General features: G+C 32.2%; 3 protein-coding genes across 4 annotated transcripts; 2 read left to right on the top strand and 1 right to left on the bottom strand.

Annotated features, from left to right (window-relative positions):
- Positions 1 to 2,888, top strand: LOC130947911 (probable fructokinase-7). 2 transcript variants are annotated; one of them, XM_057876624.1, is made up of 7 exons: positions 1 to 123; positions 889 to 1,097; positions 1,276 to 1,488; positions 1,578 to 1,775; positions 2,014 to 2,154; positions 2,230 to 2,346; positions 2,436 to 2,888. In XM_057876624.1, the coding sequence occupies exons 1-7, from the start codon at positions 102 to 104 to the stop codon at positions 2,577 to 2,579; spliced, it is 1,044 nt and encodes a 347-aa protein (XP_057732607.1). In that variant the 5' UTR covers positions 1 to 101; the 3' UTR covers positions 2,580 to 2,888. The 2 variants fall into 2 exon arrangements, with proteins under 2 accessions (XP_057732607.1, XP_057732606.1); XM_057876623.1 differs by lacking the exon at positions 1 to 123 and adding an exon at positions 636 to 751.
- A 140-nt stretch (positions 2,889 to 3,028) lies between these two features.
- On the top strand, positions 3,029 to 5,885 carry LOC130947912 (uncharacterized). Its single transcript, XM_057876625.1, has 7 exons — positions 3,029 to 3,334; positions 3,418 to 3,449; positions 4,333 to 4,430; positions 4,543 to 4,625; positions 4,965 to 5,042; positions 5,123 to 5,221; positions 5,353 to 5,885. The coding sequence occupies exons 1-7, from the start codon at positions 3,251 to 3,253 to the stop codon at positions 5,629 to 5,631; spliced, it is 753 nt and encodes a 250-aa protein (XP_057732608.1). The 5' UTR covers positions 3,029 to 3,250; the 3' UTR covers positions 5,632 to 5,885.
- A 4,377-nt stretch (positions 5,886 to 10,262) lies between these two features.
- LOC130950144 (uncharacterized) lies at positions 10,263 to 13,130 on the bottom strand. Its single transcript, XM_057878685.1, has 4 exons — positions 12,842 to 13,130; positions 12,684 to 12,769; positions 11,412 to 12,581; positions 10,263 to 11,133 (listed from the first exon to the last, which is right to left on the bottom strand). The coding sequence occupies exons 1-4, from the start codon at positions 13,053 to 13,055 to the stop codon at positions 10,513 to 10,515; spliced, it is 2,091 nt and encodes a 696-aa protein (XP_057734668.1). The 5' UTR covers positions 13,056 to 13,130; the 3' UTR covers positions 10,263 to 10,512.
- Between the last annotated feature and the right edge of the window lie 12,922 nt (positions 13,131 to 26,052).

Below are 26,052 nucleotides of genomic sequence, written 5' to 3'. Positions count from 1 at the left end.
CTGTAACTATAAACTATTCACTACGTAACAAACCACATACCCTTTTTCCTCCTCTTCTCCATTTTCCCATTACTCTGTTTCTCGCTTTCAATCTCAACTCCATGGCCCAGTTTACCCCCTCAGGTTTTTCATCTACTTTTCTTAATTTTCATTCGTTAAGGTCTGTTCTTGTACTCAACATTAATCCCCTGTTGTTTAGTTAACGTGGGTTTATTCATTTCCTCGGCTGGAACTTGATTTGTGAGCTAAAGATTGCATCTTTGAAATTTTTCGGATTTTAGGTTCTTGCTATCACAGGAATCGTTCCATTCAATCAGATTGTAGATTACGTCTGAATGTATTGCTTTATTTATTTATTTATTTATTTTGTGGTCATATGAGCATATTTTCATTAATAAAAGATGGCACATTGACACCAATTTTCTGGGGTCCGATTCCCATTAGTGCATGGAGTGGACAATAATCATGATGATGATGATGCATGTTGGAATCTTTTCTCTTATAACGCAATGTATCCGACTCGAGCTTAATACATGATTCTATCTATCTATACTTAGCTGTCATGTCTTGTATAGATTCTATTTTATCTTTATATTGTGAAGTGCATAATCTGAAAGGGTAATGCACTTGAAGATCGTGTTTGGTTGTTAGAGTGTTCCTTGTAGTATTTGATCTCAAAGTACCGCATTTTACATTATGGTGTTTGTGAATTTTGGCTCTAAGGGAACAGAGAGGTCACAACTGAATTCAGGTTTAGCATGTCACAGTCATAGACCTTGAGAGAGGCCATGATCCCCTTCAAAAGTTTCAGTATATTGTGTTCTATGTAAAGCAGTTAGATTGTAGCTAGTGAAAATTTCTGAAACCCTGGATACTGTGTCCGTGCAGGTAAATCTGGTGATTTGAAACAAGAAGATGACAAGAAAACAAGTGAACTAGTTGTTTGCTTGGGTGAACTGTTAATAGACTTTGTACCAACGGTGGGTGGAGTGTCACTAGCTGAAGCACCTGCTTTCAAGAAAGCTCCTGGTGGTGCTCCTGCCAATGTAGCAGTTGGCATCTCAAGGCTTGGTGGTTCATCTGCTTTCATAGGCAAGGTATATCTCTCAATTCTATGTCTGTTTATCCACATGGTTATTTGGTTTCTTGTTACTCAAGACATTTACTACCCTTTATGTTGTTTCAACTTATCAGATTTTTCTGTGATGAAAGAGTTTGCCTGATTTTCTTGAATAGATAATCAGAGCTTAATTCCTTGCCATCTGTGTGTTTCAGGTAGGAAAGGATGAATTCGGGTATATGTTATGTGATATTTTAAAGCAGAACTTTGTTGATACATCTGGCGTGCGGTTTGACTCTGAAGCTAGAACTGCATTAGCTTTTGTCACGCTTAGAGCCGATGGCGAGCGCGAGTTCTTGTTTTTCCGGAACCCTAGTGCTGATATGCTTCTTCACGAGTTAGAGATTGACAAAAATCTCATACAGAAGGTGTTTTCTTAATTTATGTTTGTGTTAATAAAATTTTAGCCCAAGAATTTTGGTTTTAGTCAGCATACTAATAGTAATCTTGATGGCAGGCTAAAATATTCCATTATGGTTCCATTAGCTTGATTCATGATCCATGCAAGTCAGCTCATCTTGCCGCGTTGCGAATCGCTAAAGAATCTGGTTGTATTCTCTCATATGATCCAAATTTGAGATTGGCACTATGGCCATCAGCTGAGGCTGCTCAGAAAGGCATAATGAGTGTATGGGACAAAGCTGATATCATAAAGGTATTATGTTATATAACACTTAGCATTTCACCAATTTCGTTCTTGTTTTGATTTCTGTTTTCATTTTGCAATTTGCATCTATTTATTGGGTTTCTTGCTTTCAACAAAACAAGGAAAGGGGTCTTACTTTTGTAACATATGATAAAAACTTATCAACTGAAATAACAACAGAAACAAAACTAAGTGCCCCATAAACATTTTTCATTCTTTTTTTTGTTATTATCTTATGTATGTGCAGATAAGCGAGGAGGAGATTACATTTTTGACCGAGGGTGATGATCCTAACGATGATGATGTTGTATTAAAGAAGCTTTTTCACCCTAATCTCAAGCTATTAATTGTGACACAAGGTTCAGAGGGTTGTAGATATTACACCAAGGTAAGCTTACTATCAAGTATTCCATTTGACAGTGAGTGGCATAAGCACTTGTTTCATTGTTGATTGTGTGCGCAGAAATTCAAAGGCCAGGTGGCAGGTGTTAAAGTTAACCCCATTGACACAACTGGGGCTGGTGATGCATTTGTTAGTGGGATTCTCTACAACATAGCTTCAGATCAAAGCATTTTACAGGTCTTTTACATAATGCAAGTTGAAGATTCTTCAAATGCTTCTTTCATGTTATGATACAATGAATAATCTGAACTTTGATGGTGATTTAGGAGGAGGAGCAACTCCGGAAAGCGCTACGATTTGCCAACATATGTGGTGCCATCACTGTGACAAAGAGAGGTGCAATTCCCGCACTACCTAACAAAGAAGCTGTTGCGCAGTTCATGTTAGAAGCAACAACCATTAACACTTGACAGTTTCTTCTGTTATAAAAATGTACTACTATTTGGTGTTAAGCTATGGCTTAGGTCACCTGAGCTTCTTTGTATCTTTTACTTTGTATTTTTTTCATTTACAATAAGCTCAATTGCGTTGCTCAGCCAAGCTATAGATTTTGTAATAAATCGATTCATTTATAGTAGAGGAAATTAACAAAATTGTATACTCCAATGATAAAAAAAATCTCTTCTTCTTTTGTGACTACTGCCTTGCCTAATCTCTCATATGAAGAAATTAATTACCCGTTTATGTGCCTGAAATTAAATTTATATTATTAATTATATCTATCACTAAAAGTTTTACAACATGAGTAGTATGTTATTGGATAACAGTGATTAAATAAAAAATCCATAATATTTCGAAGAAAGAAAGCTAAAATTACGAAGATAGAAAACAAAGGCTTTTCGTGACTGGCGAACGTGGGTAGGCAACTAAGCATGAGGCAAAACTCGTCATACACAGACTCAGACTCGTATAATATTATAATATAAAATAAAAACCAGATATAAAAATCAGAGGCCTTTTTTGATTTTTCGATTTGGGTTAAATCCCGCAAAAACCGTGTTCTGAACCGGCGTCGAACCGCGGGCGCCGCTGCTGTTCGGAGATCGCAAACCCCACGCCGGAGTGTGAGATTTTTTCCGAAATGGCTTCAAACCAGTCGTTCGTCCCTGAGATCGGACCTGACGGTCTCCCTCGAGAAGCTTCCGTCATTAGCTACACCGAGAAGGTACTTCTCTATTCTTCGCTCTTCAATTCAATTCCGTCGTTACCTCATTTTCTCATTCTTCGCTTCCTTCCTTCTTGTTGTAGATCATCGAAGAAGAGCAACTTCAATTGCACAGGTAACTTCTCTTTCTCTTTCTCTGGCTATTTTTTTGTTCATTTGGATCTGGCGATGAGTTTGTGCTTGGTTATTGATTCTTTTTGTGCGGTTGCATTTGCGGCATTGTTTCAATTTAGGTCGTTTTACTTCAATGGTCGAATTGAATTCATTGTTTCTTTGATTTTTGGTTTACGAGTAATTTTAATTTTTGTTCTATTGAAGTAGAAATTGGACATCAATTTTATATAATCCAATGATTCTCCTGGCAATGATAGCTAAAATCCTGTGGCTACGAAAGATTGAAGATGCAATAACAAGCTGTTGAAGCAATAGCATTATTTATTAATTATGGTATTAACTGAAGTTCTGGTAATATGGTAGCAGAAGGAAGTGGTCAAGTGGAGATGATGTTTTTTGCACCTTTGTTTAAAATGTTGGAATATTACGAATTGCAGCAAGGAATTAATTGCATTTTTGGATGGTGGTAACACTGATAATCTATGTTTGATTTTGTATACATTTGACTGTTGTTTTTCTGTTAATATTAGTGCGATTTTGCTGTGCTAAATTTGTTATTTGGTGTATGAGTTATATAGAAAATGAAATTGGTTAGAATAATCATGCCTCTCCCTATTGGTGAACTAGTAATTAATTCAGACAAGGTTTTTGAGGTTTTTGAGCAAAGGGTGAGCAAATTTATCTAATGAATCATAGGATCCAGGAAGTAGATGCTCTATTTTAGAAGCATGATCCTATGTAGTTTTGGACGCCCCTTCATCCTGTCTCCACTATTACATATTGTTGATTGTTTGTAATAGAGGCACCATTTATTGCCACCATATAGTTAGATTATCAAGCAAGCAGAGTGTCTGTCATCTTGATCTCTGTTTAATTAATTTCAGATACATTCAAGAAAACTATTCTAAAATTCGCGATGTTGAACGTGAGCTTGCAAATCTTACAATGGAGATGAAACTCACGGCCGGCCCAAAGAAAGCAGGTTTCCACCTGTCACTGTTGCTTCTCATGGAAAAAATTTAAAACGGTTGTTTTTCCCTGGTTGTTATGGTGAATGATTTTGGTTTACTTTTATACATGATGCATTGTTTAAGCACTTGAACTTTTGAGAAAGAAAATAGAGACACAAACAGAGAAAATTCGCATGGCCAAGCTCAAAGAAGAACAGGCACGGAAGGTATGTTACTTTAATAAACTCTATCTTGTATTGGCTTGCTATTTTCATCATATCAATATTTTGGTTATCTGTGCAATCAAAAAGAAAGTATGTATCATGTCATTGTGTTAGTCAAATGCCACGTTACTGCGTTACTTCAGATCTTGATTCACTTTTAGCATTGCTGTAATTGATTTGCTTTTGGGTTGCTTTACTTTCCTCACAATCTTTTGTTCAAATCACTAAATCACTGTAGATGCCATGTAACTAAATGAAGTTATGGGCGATTTGGTCCTCTAAATTATCAGCAATAATAAGTTGCGTCGAATGTAATTTTAATATCTTGACTGTGTGCGTCAGGTGTGGGAGGCAGCATCAAAAGTAGTGAAGGATGAAGAGGCATTAAAGCAGAAGTTATGTGATGACTTGAGCAATCTGGTAACTATTGCCAAACGAAGATATAATATACTTAACACAATCTATATTCTCTTATTTGATAATAACAATCTTCTAAATAGGTTCAAGAGAGCAGTAATTCTCAGTTTTCTAGGCTGGAGGAATTAAAAAGACGACTTGAAGCTTTGAATCCAAATCGTGCATCAACTAATTCTCATCATGTACGTCCTTCATAGTTTACTAATTTTATATTAATATTGCTGATGACCTCTAACATATATTATAGCAATAAATGTTTAAAAACATATATAATAGCAATAAATGTTTAAACATTGCATTTCAATTATATTAGGATGGGAAATCTGCAAGTTCTTCTCAGGATGGTTCAACCCGTGATGGATCCTCTGCTTCCAATGCAAGGGAAAGTGGGGGATCAGCTGAGAGCATTCCCGACCAAGGTAATGGTCAGAAAGTTGGATCTCATCACCAGTCTCCTAATGAAGGCGAAGGAAGAACTAAAAAGAAAGTCAATTTCCACATTAAAGGGAAAGGAATCGGTGCTGCCTCCAAAGGTAGATCTTCAGCTCCTGGCTGGACTGGGGCTGGCTTCGATGTAGATGGCAGAACATGAGAGTGTTATTCTAAGATATTACTGCAGTAAATTCATTGAGTTAGAAGTCAGTAATTTTTGTACAAGGTTTACCTTCTGTTCTCCATTATTTCTACACATTAGCATGCAAACGTTGTCTTTCATCGTCACAGAATGACTGAGCTTCTCACTTGTATTGGCTAGCAGTCTAGCACAAAACTGTGAATGCCTTGTTCCTCTGCTACTTACGGGCAAAGAACAATCAATATGTCCAGCTAGGTTCTCCTTTGTGATTATTCAACTTGTCTCGTACTACTCATACTCGCTTCTTAAATGCTTGCAGATAGATAGCATTGTTCGCTCAAGCATGATTTACAAAATTTGAATATAAAATAACTTGACCATCTGGCGGAACTTTTCAATCATTATGCCTCTTTTTTCATTTTCATTTTTAAAGTAAAACCAGCACCCGTGCTTGTAACTGGGTTTCAATTTATCGCACAACTAGACCCAAGAATTCTTTTTCATTCAATGTGTTCTCCGTATTCATCAAAAGTGAAAGGAGTTCAAAACGCTGAAACAGCTGCTATCTTTCTTTCTTTCTTTTTTTTTTTTTTTGGCATCCAAATCACAAGTTTCTTTCTGCACGGGAATTGTTTTACTGGAGAATTTTAGATTTGTGTGACTGTATGAAAACATGGCTATTATTGCATGGTAAATATGCTCAGTTGATATACGAATAAGAATACCACAATCCTACTTCCAAATAGCTCTGCAATCCTGCTAAAGTGGTGGGACAAGACTTTTTTACACAATAATGGTAGGATCTGAGTATAAATACCATACTTCTCGCCATTGATACGTATTACCTAACTCAGTTTTAGGGATTCGTGTATCATGGTTGCTTTTCTATATCATGAAGTTTCCCACTGAGTTTCTTTGCAGTGTTGCACAGAAGAATTAACTTGCTATTTCTACTCAAGTTTCTTGCAATTATGATCTTCTGGCATGCAACAAGTGCCCTTCACCCTAGGCCTACACCTACAACTGCAACCATAATACCTCTACTTTTAATACCTGAGACCTTGTTTGGTAGGAGTTACTTCATATTATCAGTACCTCTCTTCGAGTAATATCAGGATCACTACTGTTTACATTTTGAATTGGACCTTACATAAATTGATGTGGTACCTCTATTTGTACTAGTCTACTAGCTTAATCACTAGCCTCCTTGATGAACCTCTTCTCCCAATCAATTTCACGTTTGAATTATGATCCTACATATCATTATTGTTCACATACTATATATTCAATGATATTTTGTATTTTGAAATCATATACATAGTGGATGAATCATTTTCATGCTTCTTTTAAGTTTTATTGACTTATACTATCAAATAATATTTTTTAAAGGCAATAAGTTTTATCAATCTAACTGTTGAATTATGTTAAAATATCTTAATAATAAAGTTTAACAAATTAAAAAAAAATTCGAATATCAATAGATATGTGATTTAATAGTCGTATTTACTTATATTTTTAAAGTTGTGTAAAAATAAAATATACTAATTCCAAATTTTATGAAATTTTATTAAATTGATCTGTATAATGAAATATTGAACTTCAATTATTGAATTAATGAAAATTTTCGTGCGTAAGAAATTACTTGCCTATTCACAAGTGTAAATCATAAACCAAGACTTTAACCAAATGTTATATATATATATAACGTACGTGTTGATATAGGGTTGGTATAATTTTGGTTTAATTCTTAAAGTCAATTATTATGATGCGGATGCTATGAATCTATATATCTTTATGATTACCGTACCGCATATTGTATATGTGGTGTTCAGTCACATCTAAAGTTAAGAGTACGCTTTGCGCATGATAATTGTTTATGGTTCCATCTAGATCAGGAGCATGCTTAGCTTGTATGGTAGTTGTCACATTTGCATATATAGAGAGTAGGGACAAACTTGATTATAAACGTATACATATCATTTACGGTAATGTAATGTCATGGAGAATTATAATTTATGAATGCTAAATAAAGTAAATTTTGACTCTTTTTAATTAATTTTTTTTGTTATCAAATATTTTTATATAATTTATTTAAGTGATGATATATAGTAGCTCATGATTATTATTGTTTGAATATATATAACTGCTGGATCTAATAGTATAGTGTTAGCATGTTAGTATTTATATTGTATTAAAAAATACAAAAAGGTGAAACTTATGCTATAATAGCAAAAAGATATGACTTATTATACCAACTAAAATTGAAGAAAATAAACCAAGTAGGATTTGGCGATTTGCCATTGCCATGCATATGTTTCTTTCAATTTACGTTTTCGAAAAATATGGAAGGAAAGAAAGAAACATGAGGCAGTAGTAGTGGCCCCCCATTTTTCTTGTCTGGCGTTAGAATCAGTGCTAACATTTTGAGTAGTGATAAATGAATTTGCATTTGGCCATAACAAAAAAGATTGCCCTTTTAATAAATATATTGCACTACCTTTTTTTTTCTCCCTCTCCTTTTATGCTAAGGGGTGTCACCTTTTCCTACATATATCAAGCCCATTTTTTTCTCATCAATCAGTGACTCGTATCTAATTATTAATAATAATTGAATAATGCATCATCAATCATATATATATGGTATTTGTGACAATGCATGGGCCAAAGAGTCAGCAATTTCAGAACACAAAACCCTTGAAGGACACGCAGAAACAAACAGATCCATAAGCGAAACAAGTGTTACTCTAAGCAGCTAAACATCATTAAATTGGTCAGACACACCCATCTCAGGTCTCAATCTTTTTACCTGTTTCCACTTTCCACCATAGCTAGTTAAAAACAATCCACGTCACTTAATTATTAATTAACTTTTTGAATTTTCACTCCCGCTTATTTCTTCTTTCTATAGAGTGTACTAAATACTTAATAGTTTATGCATCAGAACTGCCATATTCATGTTAATTACTGCACACAGCATTTGATGCTATTGATATATTAAAGCATGAAAATATTTCTCGCTGTTGAAGATATGGTACGCATAAAATAAATACTTCTCCTAACGCATATGCATGCATGCATAAATTGAAAAAACAGACTCATTCATTTTAAGCTTTATTATATATATATGCAAGACATTTTATATATACTAATTTCTCTAACTTCTTGGAGGTATTGTACTTTAGCATGTTACTTCATTTTGTTATTTAAAAAAATAATAGTAAGAAGGAAATAAAAGGAAAGGAAAAAGGGTATAAAACTCTCGCATATATTGAAGTTCACGTTTGCATGCAAAAACACATACATTTTAATTGAAGTTAATAAATAAGAAAATGATTGCAATCTTGCGCTAGATAACAATCTCAAACTTCCATGAAGCAAGAACCAAATACAATATGAGGATTCTCTGACCATATTCCACTCCTTATCTCACTAGGTAGTTCATTCAAGTAATGTAAGCGTCATGCATGTGCCTTTTTAATTTTTATAATCCTCTTACGTAATCTTCTAGGTAGGTACGACAACAGCATCTGTATACGTTTATTACTTTATAACAAATTTCAGTAAATTAAAATATAAAAATATAGTATATATAGTATGATTCATATAAGATTAACAACTCTTGTTCATGTCTTGAAATGCGGGAAAAGATCAGTAGTGATCTCATTTAAATCAAATTTTATGAAACATTAAGCCAAACCTATTTTATTGCGTAACTGTAATTTTAAGGTTAATATAGCCTCGGATGTTATTATTAATTAGCATAAATAAATATTATTATATATACCATCAATATATATGTAATCTACTATATATATAATGAGTTAATTTTTTATTTTATTTTTTCTTCTATTTAAGTTTCTTATTTTAATAGAAAAATTTGTATGTTTAATATTATTTTTATAGAATTTTTTAATTTTTTTAAAAATGTTAAAAATCATCTCAATTTTTAGCACATATTAATCATTATCATATAAAAATTAATTCTAAAATAACTACCGTGAAAATCATATAAAAAACAAATTTTGGTTCGTTGCCGTACAAAAATATTTTACCATTACACATATTTCTATTAGCATAGTATAGAAATTCGCATATATAAAATAAAAATCAGAATTATAGAACATTAATTTATTACAGAACAATAAAAACTAAAATTATCGTAAATAATCAGAATTGAAAATAAAAATATATACAAATAGCACATAAATATTGAACATAGAGCAACAATACAAGTAATAAAAACTAATATTCTAATAACTCACACTAATTTTGTCAGAATCATTAAAAAAGGTCATTTATACCTACTCCTCAATTACGTTTAATGGAGGAAAAAAAAATCTAATTCGCACAAATTTAATTCATTTCAACTATAATTTTTTATTGTCATCGAAAATTTGTATATTTAACAAAAGTTTATGTTCAATTTCATAAACACTGTGTTTTAGGTTAAAAAATTGTAAAACAAAATGTAATTAACCTAAAATTCTAAATAGAATGCATAAAAATGCAGCCTAATATAACAAAAAATGGAAAAAAGAAAATGGAGCGTTTGAAAGTGAGACGTTCATTAAAAGAGAGAACGAACTTTTGAATATAGCAGTGAATAGAATTTTATTTTAACAACTTGATTACACTTAGTTAGTAAAAGAAATTAAACACCTAGGATTTTGAATATAAACTTTTAACGCAGATTTAAATCTTAAAACTATTCGACCTACTAAAAATTTTATACAACGAATTAAGTTGTTTAAAATCGAAAAATTTTAAGAATTAAATCTAGACGGCGGTAGTGGATGGGCCAGGCGAGGGAGAATCTGATCACGTGAAGATTAGAACGGTCTCCAAACGGCCCCATGTGACATCGTCTGGCGCATGTCTCCCGTCCAAAACGACGGCGTCTCAAGGCATGAAGACGGTAACAGTTTCATGCACCAACGTCTCCATTATGCTCCTTCCAATCTCCATCACCAACCCTTCTTCTCTTTCCTCCTTCACCTTCCTCTCCATCTCCTCCATTTCTATCAACCCATCAATATCCTCCAGAACCTCACACTTCGCGCCTGGGAAACTCCGAACCTTCCTCCACACAGTCTCCACCAACAACCCACGCTCCTGTTTTCGTCTTGCCAGAATCTCCGACAGCAGTTCATCGACCAAGTCGAATAGTAGTCTCCGGTTACAGCGAGGACCCAGTTGGTCCCTCTGCGTAAAGATGCAACTTTTGTCGGGATTGGATGATGGGTAGTGATGCTCGAGGTTGTGAAAGAGTGAAGGGTCTAATGGGTGGGAAAGAGAGAACCATTGGTATTGGATTTGGGGTAACGTAGCTTTGCGCAACCCCGTGCGGCTTAGTATGCTTGTGATGTACTCAAATTCTGGTCCTTGATCGTCGGCTGCGGTGGTGGCGGTGCCGGCGGTTGTGGCGGTGGCGGGTGTTTGAATTGCATCTTTTTTGTACTTCTGGCGGGCATAACTTGATAACTGTGCGCTGCTGCGTTTTTGTTCTTGAGTATCACATGGCTGCAATATTTGGTTATTGTTGTTAAAAACCTTAATCCACAAGCAAACTATAATTAATTAATTTAACCAGTGACGAATGATTAAAGAAATCTAATTAATCAAACATATAGATGACGAAATTAAAAGGAAAGGACGAAGTTTTTTAATATAGTTAGATAGATTTACAAGCTAGCACTAAAGTACCAAAAAGATGTACATATTAAAAAACGCAAACTTGTTTAGAACAAAAAAAAAAATGGACTAAAATTCAAAGTGTTGCAATTTGATAAATGGGGTACCTGTTTTTGGGGGATTTTAGTTGGGAGAGGAGAAGGGTGAGTCTTGACAGGGAGAAGATTTGGAGCTGTATTGAGAAGAAGGTTGCTTGAAAGTGGATGAGTTGATCTGTTCTTGGTCTTGGGTCTTGTTGGTGAGAGTGTACAGGCAACAAATGACTCTTGTTGCTTTTTTCTTATTGATGATGTCTGTGGAGCAGTAGTCCTATTCACCCCTGATCCCAACTTCTCAGTAGTCCTGCTTCTCTTGCATTTTGGAGCTGATGATGACTTTTTGCTCTGCAAATCATCTTTTGAGCTTAATTGTGTTTCAATCTGGTGAGCAATAGGAAGTGGAGTAGTAGTAGGTGACGATGATAACGGCTTTTGATCTTTTGGGGTAAGAGGTGATGATGGTTTTGTGATGCTGTTTGGGTTATTCTGTTTGGAGTCAACGAATCTGCTGAGTCTTGGAGACTGCTTCCCCGGGCTGCAAGCTTCATTCACAATCACATTCACATTCACATTACTACTCGTCTTTGTAGCTTTCTTGAATCTGATTTGTTGGACCACAGAAGATTCTTGCTCTCTGTTCTTAACAGTGTTGGTTATGTCAGTTATCCCAACTCTCCTGTTTACACTTTCCTTAACCTGCTTCACAATTTGCCTTGCATAGTGGCTTGGACTTCTGCTGCTACTACTATTGTTGTTGTTCTCATCAAATTTCCTCTTTGAAAATGAGAAGCGAGGGGTTTCCAAGTAGTTCTCATCAACCCCAATGTTCTCCTTGTTGATTTGCAAAGAGAGTCTACTATGCTCAACATCTGATCTTCTTGGAGTATCAGACAAGGAACGAATGGTTCCTATGCTGTCTGTGCTGTGTCTGTGCCTCATTATTTGGATGTGGTGATGCTGGTGCCTTGCTTTAGGGTTATGATGAACCTGTGGATTATTGTTATTGTTGTTGCTTCTTCCATGTTTGTTATTAATTATTGGAGTGGAGAGGGTTGAAGAAGAGGAGGAATTAGGAGAGGAAGAGTTGTTTTCAGGAAGAAGATCAAGCCCCATCAATCTTGCAACCAACGTTGGTGTCTTGGTTCCCGGAGAGAAGCTCATTTCCGAGGAGAAATCACTCGAATAATTTCCTGATCTTGTTCTTGTCATACTTCTGCTTGTTTTGATTCGAATGTTCTTCTGTATTTTCAAGAATTGGTACTGCGTTAGTAGTCCTAAAAGTTGGTAAAAATTTGTGACATGAATGAAATAGACAAGTTAAACTAATAATTAACAAGTTACCGGAATTTGTAAATGTTGTTGTTCTTTTGAGGAGGCAGTAGTACCATGTTGTGATTCCAAGCTATTCCTTGGTCCTTCAGCACCATCTGTTGGTGATTTATAGAGGGTTAGATGCAGAGACAATAGTATATTATAGAATGTATATATAGTAATAGTACCTTTGGAGAGACATTGTGAGATGGAAGAGGGAGACTTGTGTTGATGTTGGTTTATGGAAAAGTGAAATGGATGGAAATGGAAGGTTTGAAAGAGAGAACACATGCAACCAGAAGAGGTAGAAGCCTTGGAGGAGGAGGTGGAGGTGGAGGTGGAGGAGGAAGAGGACCTTCCAAATGCAGGAGCAGGCCAATACCACCAATAGTCCTTCCCCATAATAATTGGTTAAACTTGTTCCTTCTCTTATCTTTGAAAACAAACTAGTGAAAATGACATGCAGAGAAAGAGGGTGCTTATTAGCTTGTGAGTTTTGTATTTGGTGGCATATATATGATGATGATGATGATGATGATGATGATGCAGGTGCAGGCCAGGCTGATTAATGAGCGACAAAACCGGATCCCTTCCAAGGATCTATAAAAACGGTCACATTTGCATATCTATCTGTTAAGACAACTACAAGTACGTCATCACCTTTTCAAATTTCTTTTTCCTTCAACTCTACTTTTCTGTGTACTATTAACCCCTCATTTTTCAATAATATAAATTCCTTGATGCTATATGAATTATGAAATATTTCACTCTTAATATATACGAAGGGTGTTAGGGATCAGTAATTTTTATAATTTATAGTCATTAAATAATCATCAATAATAATTTTAATAATATAAAATTAATATAAAATTTTATTCAATAACTTATTTTTTTTATTAATTATATACTTGTCAAAATTTAATAAAATTGTTGATCTATATATATTTCTTATACTGGATAACAAGTCAAGAAGCATTTCTCTCTCTAATAGTATATAATAGTATTTTCTGATGCACTCACTCCCAAGTTGTAATTAGCAGCCAAAGACTATAGTGCCAAAGACTATAGTAGTATCTCTCTTCAGCTGTTAATTAATTGAAAAAGTATAGGTAATTAATAATATTTTTAAACCATATGTGAATAATATAAATTAATAGGATTAAAAAAATAAATTTAATAAATAGCATTAAATTAAAGTGTAGTATATTTATATTTGATTAGTAATTATTTATATTGTTTAAGATAATTATTATTTTTCTAATACTCCCTTAATTAATTAGATGGTATATTTATATGGATATATATGTTGTTAATCCCGTGATTGGTACGTGTATACAAATGTGAGGTGATCGTTATTATCATCTGGTTGAAGCAATTAATGCAACAAGCTTAATAATGTATTAGGGATCTGTGACTTCAACCATGCCGCGTTTGTTTCAAAAAAAATACTCCCTCTTAATTAAGCTAAGGCTTTATTTGACATGAACTAATTAATGAATGTCACTTTTGGTTGATATCAGAAATTAATTTAAAATACTACAATTATAGAGTTATAGTACGACTACTTAATTATTATTAGTATAATAACGCTCTAGGGATCCACTGCTTAATACTGTTCTTTTACTTGTTCGTAATTTCATCATCATATCCATACTAAGTAGTATCTTATATATTCTGAACATGCATGACTTTCAGACACGTGTTCCAACGTTAAGAAAGTAAGAGACACAGAGCAACACTGACCAAAAATATGTATATTCTTTATTGTTATTTTAATTTCCTATCAGCCAACTTAAACCATTGAATAAGTTCAGCTTCAAAATAATTAACTCTGAGTGAATCCAACAGTCTTAATTACGCACTAACAGTGATAGAACTCACATGAAATAATTCATTTTTCTTTATTATAAATTTATAATAGTAACTCACTAACAGTGATGTTTGATTCTAGTGTAACTCAAATTCCAGAACTCTTAAACAAAATTTCCAATTTGAGACTTATTATAATAGTAAGTTAATAACCACACATGGTTACTCAGATTTGATCCAGAGATGACAAACTACTCCAACGATCAATTATACTTATTTAATTGGTATATTATATTTTACGCTTTTCGTACACTTCTCTAAATAAAATATTTCTTTTCACATAATAATGTTTTCCTTTATATATTAGACTAGAAGAAGAAAGACGATACAAAATAACAACAAAGGTGCGTAAATCTAAAATCTCTGAACTGAAGGGCCCCTTCTGAAAATAAAGGCTCACAATTCTTGATATATATGGATGAGGACAATTTCTAGCTACCATCAGCATGCTATTGCAGCTCTAATTAATACACAACTAGCTACTTGATATTTTATTATATAACTAAAAAAATTATACTCCTTCTGATTTCAAAAAATTATTTAATTTTAAGCGCTACTACAAATTTAAAAGATTGATGTTTATATTAATAAATAGTTGTAATATATGAAGAGTAATGCTATGAAATTATCAAAATTTATTATTTTTATTATTATTTATATTTATATTTATATGTGTTTACATACTAAAAATATATTTTATATTTATATTTATTAAAATTTATAAATATGAATTAGTATAATTTGTATTCGACGTATTTTTTAAAATTTATATACATAATTTTGGACTAATACTTGAAATAATAGTTTGTATCTATATTTAAATATGTGTGTTGTATATAAAAAATATATAATTTATATCTATATTTATTAGAATTTATACACATAAATTAATATAATTTATATTTATATATTTTAAAATTTATATAAATAAATAATAATTTAGTATTTGTGATGATCAAATAATAATCAAAATTATTAAAAACTGATGGCTCATAAAATTTCTCATATATAAATTAATAATTAGAATAATTGGCCTGGTTTTAAAAATAATTAAGAAACATCTTACATCAAGTATAGGGTAAAATTGGTGCACTACACGGTAATAATATTTGCTGCACTAAGAAGTAAATAACAAGGATTTGACCCAAGTCTTAATTTGGTGACAGAGCATTAATGTCAGAAATGACACCTTTCATTCGCTTACCCACTCATTTTAAGCTTCTTCTCCACCCAATTTATGTACCATGCTTCTGATCCTCTCTTACAATACCTAACAAAATTTAATGCCAATATTTGTTTTTTCAATTGTTAAATCAATGAACACACATATAAATAATAAAAGTCCCCCCCTTCAGTTCCTTTCAGCTCTGCTACAGTCCAATTCAATTGCAAGCATATATAATTGAATTGATGATATCTGTTCTATTAACCCCATGTGTTCAACTTAAACATTGTTCACACGAATCTCAGACACAAATAAAAATGGACCCATCATAGAGACCCCCCTAAATTTTGTACAACATGTGAATGGATCAAAATTGGTGACCACGGTGAATTTTGTTTGCAACTATGCCGACAGGTTAAGCTGCTGAGAAAATTACCCACTCATTGTCATTAACTAGGTAACACTTTGGTTAAAAATCACCAATTGGTCCAAGCCCACGAGACAAAATCTAAATAAATTTGTATAAAATTACAATTAAATTTAGAACAAATAACCAACATAGTTTGGTCGAATAATCCACTCATTCTTCTGTTTAAGCAAGTGTCGAAAAATTTAAATCATACCTTGTGCATGAGTACGTAACATATTGGTCAAATAGCAAACCCTTAAATAAAATTTAGATCCAGTCGAATTAGACGATATCATTGACCAAAAAATATAAAATGGATTTTTATATCAAATGTGAGCCTAAAACGCCTAAAATACAAAATTATAGAGTAGTAATTTTAGAGAAAATTATCTTGATAGAGTCAACATAAAAAGAAAAATACATAAAAGAACAAAGTAAATATGACAATCATAATCTAAATTCTAGAACGAATTAATTAAATTAATTTTTTTACTATATGCTATAAATAAAAGGGTTTAACATATATTTAAGAATATCTTTTATAATTAAGAATTTAATTTTAATGCATTAAAATCGTTTTACACTTACGTCGTCCAATCACATAATGTCACGTTAATAAAAATAACTGTCTTTTACGTTCACACGATGAATGATCATTCAAAAAAACTATTGTGATTACATGACTGTGTAATCCATTAAAATTAAACTCTTATAATTAATTCTTATATTTTCACTGCGGTAAAAAGACTAACTTAAAATTAGGAGATTCAGTTTGGTATTCTGGTGTAGTGGTGTTAGAAAAATTTATGTTCCATGACTAAAAAAAGTAACCCTATTATCGTCTCCAAGGCATACGCTCATGTCACATAGGTTATCTTGGTTGCCTTAGCTTATATATTACAACATGTAATCATGTAAAAAGGGACCACAAACACATCCCCTATTTATCTATCTTTGGTTCAAATGATTCTGTTACCTATATTGATACTACACTATATATGTTTCCCATATATCTTCCATAGCTGTGTTTCTCAGTGATTGATTCATTCTATAGACTGGTCCCAATGTCTTTATTTTTTTTTTCTGGCTCCGAAATTATTAATTAACCGGAAATTGTGACTTCACAAAAATTATTAAAAAAAAAATATTCAATTTGATCTTTAAAATTACACTCAAATTTTAATTTAGTTCTTAAAATTTTAATTGCTTCAATTTAGTCTCTAAATTTTTCAAATTTTAATCACGTTAGTCCTAGAGTAGTTTTTATCACATAATTAATTAAAAAGGTTAGGAACTAAATTAAGACAATTGAATTTTAAGGACTAAATTAAGACTCGAATATAATTTTAGAGACAAAATTAAATATTTTCTCATTATTAAATGCTACTCAACTTGATGGAAAGAAATCATTATGAACTTTCATAATAACACAAATTTGTAACCATACAATCAACTTATTCTGTTTTAACTATTTTCATGTTGTGTATTAAATCTCAGTAATCACTAATTAATAGGCACATTTGTTTTAAATTCTTAATAGAAAAAGGAAGACTTTGGCTGCTTCATACACTTTTGGTAGAACACAAGTCTGTAGTTTCTTTTGCTAAAAGTATCCCAAAAAACTATCCTTTACTTAAAAAGCTATTATTTATTGGTTGATAATGATTTAAAATTTTAATCCAGTAATTAGCAATTTGTGCCTTTGTTGTTTGATGCTCATACTAGTTTCATGCATCTTTTGAAAGAGAATTTTTTGTATGCTTTGAAAGCAAATTAGAACTCACAATCATAGCACATTTTTAAATGCTTTAATAATGCCATGCCAATAATGGCCTCATCCTAACATATATGCTAGGCTTCAATTCATTTCTATAAACTTCAAATAATTGAATATAGCATGGTGAGTTGGTGACTGACACGAGAACATGATTCTGGGTTAAAATAATTTTAACTAATAATATCTCTAATAAATAAACAATTATTTCGAAACTAAATTAAACTTGCAATCCGTTATGTTGATTAGCGTTGTAGATTATGAATACAACACGTCAATCCGTTATGTTGTAAGATTCAGTTTCTGCCCAAAATTTAACAGATTCCCTCTTTTATTATTCATGAATCATGATGTCCCTCTTATTACATAGTTTTATTATTTCACACTGAAGAGAGGGAACTGTTCTTTCAATTTTGAAGTTATCCTTTTCCGCAGGGGGATTTGAAAAATCCAAAATACTAAGATATTGTATTTGTGAGTGTCTTTATATTTATACCCTGAAATATAATTACTAAATAGATTTATAAATAAGTGCTTCGCGCATTCATTTTTTTAATTTCGAGTTGGTTTTTCGAAATAATGACTGAATGATTAGAGGAGATCTACATCATATATAGAGTATAATAATATCGTTTAATTCATATAGTCAATTCTATTTAATAAGATAAGATTTTTATTGTTATTGTTTTAAAGATAAACACAATTTTATTTGACAGTTGAGGAAAATTGAAAGAGCTAATAAGTAGTTTTCATAATATAAGTTTTAGGAAGAGGAACGTCTCTTTAGTTTTGAAAATAAAATAATACAAAATATTAAAAATAAAATATAAAAATAAAAATATTGTAATTTAATATCTTTATATTTATGTAATATTTGTTAAATATAATTTTATGTTTTATATTTATATTTTCATATCCTATACTTGTAAATATATTAATAATTACTTTAATTAAATTCATGGTAGGGCCATAATGGGGCAACCCATCCTAAACAACAAGAGGGCACAATACATATTTTTACATAATATAAAGCTTTTCTCTTTTTAGAGAATATATACAAATTAAAAGAGACACCAAAAAAGAATGCAAATTAAAAGGCTACGCTTTAAATTTTCCATCTTTCAAGAAAAACCATTATTAAGTATGGAAAAAAAGAAAAAAAATAATGGAATAGTGGCAGTGGCCCCCCATCCCTTGTTCATGCAAATCATCCAAAAATATTATAAGAGACAGGACTGGGGCACCCACTTAGTATAGACTCATTAATTTACTCACCCCCATTTTAATTTCTGTCGTATATGATTATATATGTAAATGATATTGTTGCTCACAATATTCTTTGCATAAATAAAACCCAATATATATATATATATATATATATATATATATATATGTGTGTGTGTGTGTGTGTGTGTGTGACATTAATTTGTTTTCGTTTACCTCCCCCTATTTTATCCTATACAAATTAAAACTCAACCTTAGCTTAGAGAGGAACAAGCTAAGTGAGTGACAAAGAGATAATAATAATGATAATAATAACAATAATAAACAATAATTGTTTTGAAACGTGAATATAATCTATAGATGTATTCTTTTACTCTAGGAAAAATTAAAACCTGCCAAAAAGGCTATGGTAATAAATAATTGGTTCATGCAAAGGAACAAATTAAATTTATGTAGCTTTGCATAGTAATTTAATTTTGTTTCTCTTATAGGAATGATTGAAAACAAAGAGAAAAGCAATGCAGAAGCATATCAGGAGGAATATGAAGTTTTTTTAGGAAATTATTCTTGAATCCAAAAATAGGAATAGACATAGTTCACATAATTAATAATTTAATATTGTAACAACTTTGAGACCCACATTATTTTTAATTTCCATTCAAATAATCACATTACTTTTATCACATTCAACTAGTATTTTTATTCGTAATAATATTATAAGAATATAATTTTTTTTAAAATTACGTTAATTTTATTCTGACATTATAGATTATAGTATAAAAGATTATAAAATTAAATTATTTTTATAAAAATATTGTATGAGACAAAAGTCTTGCTAATTAAAAAAATCAAAGTCTCTATAGATAAAAAAATTAAATAATAAAATTTTTAGTTATTATTTTCATGTAAAAGAATTTAATTTTTTACTAATAATTAATTTTAACATTTGTTATCTAAAATTTAAAAGAATTTAACATGTATATTTTTACATTTGATTAAGTATTAAGTCTGTTTCACAAATAGAAATAAGTTATTTTTATACTTATTATTTAAAAATAATATTTTTCCTCTATGTATATAAAAATATAATTAGATATTAGCATCAAAAAGTTAAATTGATAGTTGTAAAATTAACTCAAATTTTTTTTCTTTTAGAAAAGACAATTGAATTTTGATTCTAACTTTTAATCACAACATTAGTATTTTCTATAAATTATATATAATAAATATTTGAAGAAGAAAGAAAAATAAAAATATAAATTAGAAAGATAAGCAATAAAATTTTAAAATTAAATAAAAATATGTCGTTGAGTTAAAAAATTAACTAAATTAATTGATGATGACAAACATTATTTTATTGGGTAATTACCTAATTAGTGTTGATTATTTCTGATTAAGTGTTTGAAGGTTGTAGAAGGCTTAGAAAATGGGTGTTGAATTTATGACTTTCATTTACTTTAATGAAATAACCCTTTTAAAACAAACTTTCAATCTGAATCTGTTTGAACTCAGTAGCGAAAAATTTATAAGACAATTTATTTTTGTCTCATGAAAATAGAACAAAGCAGGGAAGAGAGAAGCTGACACCATCATGTATCCTGGTTCGATTGCCTTGTGCAATGCAACCTACATCCAATCTCCACCACAACAATGGTGGAATTTTCACTATAGTTAAAGTATTACATATACCAATTCTAAATGATTGACACAATCCTCTCACACTCAAGTTCTAACCTAAATTGACTTGGTTATACTAATACCTAACTCTTCACTTTTATTGCTAACCCAACTAAGAAAGGAATACCTTATAGGTACAAGATACAAGATACAGACTTAACCTAAAGAAATCTAAAATAACTCTAGACTTTTCACTCATGTGTATCTCTCTATCTCTTTCCACTCCTAGGCTCTTTCAATGACTCTCTCATTCAGCCTTTTACCTCAAAAAATTACAGAAATTTAAACATTAAAAAGAAAATTACAATCTGTAAAACATGAAGGAGATTGATGCTTCAACAGCCTTTTCTCTATGTGATAAACCATATTTGCTTGCCTCTGATTCAGTTCCTTATTCTGGCGGAATGCCCCTTTGACTAGGAATCACTGTCCAAGTAGATGAACCTCTTCAGAGAACTCTTCTCAGAACATAAACCTCAAGAACACTGGTTATCTCTCCTTGCTTCAGCAGAAACAAAAATTTTCTTTTTGTATCTCCTTGCATGTTGTTGAGGTGCTCTCTTCCAAGGTCAACCCTCGAGCTGTGTGCTTCACCAACTCACCATCTCATTTTTTCAGTTAATCCTCAAAATAGGAACTTTTGTTCTAACCCTTCTTTGTTGACCGAAATTCATAGGACAGCAAAAACAAATATTTTCAATAGTAAACCCATATCTTAGCCATTGAAACACAACTTGATCCCCAAGACACACTTATGACCGTAGATACACAGCAGTGTTGAACAGATATCATCTTTTCCATGTATCCCATTTCGGACTAGCAGAGAGTTGGGAAGAAGAGAAGAAAGTAATATGCATGTAATAGAAAATGTATTACCTTTGATCTCTGCCTTAGCTTGATTTGGTTTGATTTGGTTGATTAAACCTCAACCTTTCTTGCTTAACATTCTCTTTCTTTCTTCTTCTGTGAATAGTTTAGGAGCTAAGCTCTCTCTCACTTCTCTGATTTCTTACCAAGAGGGAAAAAGGTGAACGTTACTTTTGGTGAAAGCAAATTGGAGACATCAGCCTTGAGTGATAACAAATTGGGCTTAGGTTGGTTCTTTTCAAGTTCAACCCATTTGCTTTTTATTCATCACTTTTGGGCTTCTATTATTTTTGTGGCCCACTAGAATAGATTCAGCTTGATTTGTATTGGGCTGCTACTATATATTAATTTTTGATCTGCATCACTCAACTAAAATAATCAAAACTAATTGGGTGATTAGCCCAATAATCTAATATTTGTCATAATCCATTATGTTAGTTAATTTCTTTACTCAACAGTGTTGCAGGCTAAAATTCATTATTGCAGCAGCCCAATATGAAACAAATGAAATCTGCTGGTGGGCTGTCAAAACAATGAAAGCCCAAACAAAACAAAGTAAGAAATTCAAATGGGATGAACTAGAAAAGAACCAACCCAAGTCCGAATTCGTCTCTCAAACCAATTCCTCCAATTTGCTTCCAGTAAAGCAACGTTCACTTTTCTCTTCGGTCAAAATTCAGAGAAGAAAGAGAGAGAGCTTCGTTCCTAAGTATTCATCAAAGAAGAAAAGAAGGAGAAAGGTTAAGCAAAAGTTAAGGTTGAGGTCTAATCACCAAAATCAACCCATCTTAGGCTAAGGCAGAGGTCAAAGATAACTTATTTCCTCTTGCATGCATATTACTTTCCTCTCCTCTTTGTTAAACTCTGCGGCAAATCTATGGTCAAATTTGTGTCTTGGGGATCAAGTAGTATTTTATTGGTTCAGATTTAGGTTTACCATTGAAAATATTTTTCTTTGGTGTCCTGAGGCTTTCGGTCAAGAAAGAAGGTCAGAACTAAAGTTTTTAATTTGAGGATTAATGGAAGAAAGTGAAAAAGTAAGTTGGTGAAGCACACAGCTCGAGGATTGACATAAGAGAGAGAAACTAAGCAACATGCAAGGAGATACAAAAGAAGATTTTTTATCATTCTGAAGCCAAGGAGTGATAACCAGTGTTTTGAGGTTTATGTTCTGAGAAGAGTTCTCTGAAGAAGTTCATCAACTTGGACAATGCTTCCTAGTTAAAGGAGCATTCCGCCAGAATGATGAATTAAATCAGAGGCAAGCAAATCTGGTTCATCACATAGCAAAGAGGCTGTTGAAGCATTAATCTCCTTCATGTTTTACAGATTGTATTTTTCTTTTTAATGTTTATCTTTTAGTAATTTCTTGAGGTAAAAGGCAGAATGAGAGAGCTCAAATAAAGGCCTAAGAGTGGAAAGAGGCAGAGTGATACACTTGAGTGAAAAGCCTAGAGTGATTTCAGATTTCTTTAGGTTAATTCTGTGTCTTGTATCTTGTACAAGTGAGGTATCCCTTTCTTAGTTGGATGAGCACTAAGAGTGAAGAGTTAGGTATTAGCATAACCAAGTCAAGTTATGTTAGAACTTGGGAGTGAAAGGATTGTGTCAATCCTGTGGAATTGGTGTATGTAATACTTTAACTATAGCGAAAATTTCACCACTGTTGTGGTGGAGACTGGATGTAGGCTGCATTGCACAAAGCAACTGAACCAGGATACACGATGGTGTTAGCTTCTCTCTTTCCTTCTCTGTTCTATTTTCTGATATTCATGAGACAAAATGAAATTGTCTTATAAATTTTTTGTTACTGAGTTTAAACAGAATCAGACTGAAAATTTGTATTAAAGGGTTATTTTATTAAAGTTAAAGAAGGTCATAAATTCAACCCCCTTCTCTAAGCCTTCTAAAATATTCATATATATAATATATATATATATATATATATATATATATATATATTATTTGAATTATATTATGTTGTTAATTTTATTTTTTGTAGAACAAAAAGGTAGAGAAAAATAGAGAATGAGAGAAAAGAGAGAGAATTTGTTAATTTTGGAAGAAAAGATTTTATTTTAATTATAATAAAAAAATATTTAGTGACACATTTTGATTTGTCAAATTACTAATGTAAATTATAAATTATATATAGATTGTGATGGATAGAGAGAAATATAAAATGAAGAACGGTAGATAAGAGAATGTAGGAAGAACGTTTATTAATTTTAGAATAAAATATTTTCTCTCAATTTTAATGAGAGAGTGTTAGTTAGTAATATATAATATAGTTATATTTTAATTTTAATATTTTAATTTTAATTTAATTTAAATATAATTAGAGAATATCATGTTGTACATTATTTGATTATTAAATTTGTAATTAGTTATTAATAATAATACATAGGAAAGATAAAGCGGCGAAAGAATGAAAGAGATAAAGAAATGGAGAGGAGAGAGCGAAGAACTTTTTAATATTTAATTTTATTTGAGAAGTGAGTGAATAATATGTGGCATATTTTAATTGTAAAATTAGTAATGTATAATAAATAATAGATTAAATTTTTGAGGCAAACATTGAGATTATATCATGTGTTGGCATTCCAATAAATAAATGTGTCTCCACATTTAAATAGTGGCTACTTAAAGTGCGAATTAATGCTGTTTCTGGTTCTGTTTTGTGTGTGTCTATATCGTCCCATGCACTGCCATAAACATGAATAAAATTGAAGCTTATTAGGAAAAGGTACAGACACATTTCAGCAATAATGGATGCAATGCAAATTCCATTCTTACCACTATGGACAAAGTGACAAGCAAGGGGTTATTATTGTTACATATATGTAAGGAATACTGATGTATGTAACGCAAATATATTATTATTATCCAGTAGTGGAATATAATACTTAATCCTCTCATTACATTATGGATTATGTTGCTTCATTCATAGTGTAAAATGAGAGTACCCACTGAAATTGAAATAACCCAAAGATCACGGCACATACTAGCTAGCATGTACTCTATTGCACGTTTTTGGCAGAAATAATTATGGATTTTCTGAAGGAAGCAGATAGATTCCATCGCTATACAGTTAAACATCAATGCCTTGTACTACACTATTAATTAGTAGCTTCAATGGTTTTCAATCAATGAAATAAGTGTGTTTCGGAAAAATAACTTGATTATTTTTATTTTGTGATTTTCTTGAAGCACCTAAAATTTAAATAAAAAAGGATCTGTTTATATCCTCATCTAATATTAAAGTCAAAATCTAAATAAGCTAAAAATGCTCAATTTTAAGATTGGCCTTCACTGGTAATCGACCTTCTCTAAAGAGGTCGGATTTAATACAAGCTCCACTTCAAAGAAGTCGGGATAGAAGAATAGTTGACAGATAACAATTATTCAAATAAGTAACTGTCCCTAAAATCTCTCAACCCACTTCAAGGAGCTATATCTCAACTTTCCTAAAATAAAAGGACGGTTACTGTTCCGAGGGTTATCTGAAACTGTAGGTCGATCTTGGATGAGATCGTCTGTGTTGGTCGGAACCGACGTGTCCGGCAGGTGGGTATCGGCCGGAGCTGGTGTGTCCGACTTGTTGGACTTGGTGGTGGTGCTGATCCTTCGTCCCCGGAGGGTGGGGGGTACCTACAAGAGACTCCGATGCTTAAGTTAGCAAGGGTATTAAGCAGGTATTGAGTAGAATCAGAGTATCAGTTATACCTGGGTGCTCCAGTGTATTTATAATGGTGAGATGTGGCCTCTTGTGGATAAGATAAGTTAGTTATCTTATCTTATATTTTATCTTATCTTTAAGTGAGGTCATCTTTATCCTTCAAGGGAACCGCCTTCATCTCTACGGGCTTGGGCTGCCCTTGGATTTGGGACGTGTTCCTCTATTTGGGCCCTTTTGTTTGGGCTTTCCTATGACTTGGCCGAGCTCTTTGAGAAGAGGTCGGGTTGTCCTGACTTGAAGACGTCGGTCGCTTTGTCTGTAGAACATCCCGGGTCGGACAGCTCGACCCAGGATATGAACAGTGCCCCTGCTTGAGCTCGGTCTTTGGTGCGCGAAATTGTGAACAATACTTTTCACAACTCTCATAATCCCTGGTCATGAACTCCAAAAACTTGGTGGTTCAATTCCATGGCATTACACAACTTCGCACAACTAACCAGCAAGTGCACTGGGTCATCCAAGTAATACCTTACGTGAGTAAGGGTCGATCCCACGGAGATTGTTAGCATTGAAGCAAGCTATGGTCATCTTGTAAATCTTAGTCAGGCAAACTCAAATGTATATGATGATGAACGAAAATAACATAGAAGATAAGGATAGTGATACTTATGTATATCATTGGTGTAAGAGCTTCAGACAAGCGTATGAAGATGCCTTCCCTTCCGTCTCTCTGCT

The sequence above is a fragment of the Arachis stenosperma genome, chromosome 9 (assembly GCF_014773155.1).
Source record: "Arachis stenosperma cultivar V10309 chromosome 9, arast.V10309.gnm1.PFL2, whole genome shotgun sequence".
NCBI lineage: Eukaryota > Viridiplantae > Streptophyta > Magnoliopsida > Fabales > Fabaceae > Arachis > Arachis stenosperma.
Note: the sequence above shows the minus strand (reverse complement) of the source record. Positions and strands in the feature narration are given on the sequence as shown.

Bases quoted from the DNA above. Each gene is read 5' to 3' on its own strand.
- LOC130947911 (XM_057876623.1), top strand. From the start codon at position 697: ATGGTGTTTGTGAATTTTGGCTCTAAGGGAACAGAGAGGTCACAACTG. The intron at 1,489-1,577 runs GTGTTTTCTTAA...TCTTGATGGCAG, and splicing joins ACAAAAATCTCATACAGAAG to GCTAAAATATTCCATTATGG. The intron at 2,347-2,435 runs GTCTTTTACATA...ATGGTGATTTAG, and splicing joins CAGATCAAAGCATTTTACAG to GAGGAGGAGCAACTCCGGAA.
- LOC130947912 (XM_057876625.1), top strand. From the start codon at position 3,251: ATGGCTTCAAACCAGTCGTTCGTCCCTGAGATCGGACCTGACGGTCTC. The intron at 4,626-4,964 runs GTATGTTACTTT...TGTGTGCGTCAG, and splicing joins AAGAAGAACAGGCACGGAAG to GTGTGGGAGGCAGCATCAAA. The intron at 5,222-5,352 runs GTACGTCCTTCA...CAATTATATTAG, and splicing joins CATCAACTAATTCTCATCAT to GATGGGAAATCTGCAAGTTC.
- LOC130950144 (XM_057878685.1), bottom strand. From the start codon at position 13,055: ATGGGGAAGGACTATTGGTGGTATTGGCCTGCTCCTGCATTTGGAAGG. The intron at 12,582-12,683 runs GTAACTTGTTAA...TTGAAAATACAG, and splicing joins AACAACATTTACAAATTCCG to AAGAACATTCGAATCAAAAC. The intron at 11,134-11,411 runs GTACCCCATTTA...CAAATATTGCAG, and splicing joins CTAAAATCCCCCAAAAACAG to CCATGTGATACTCAAGAACA.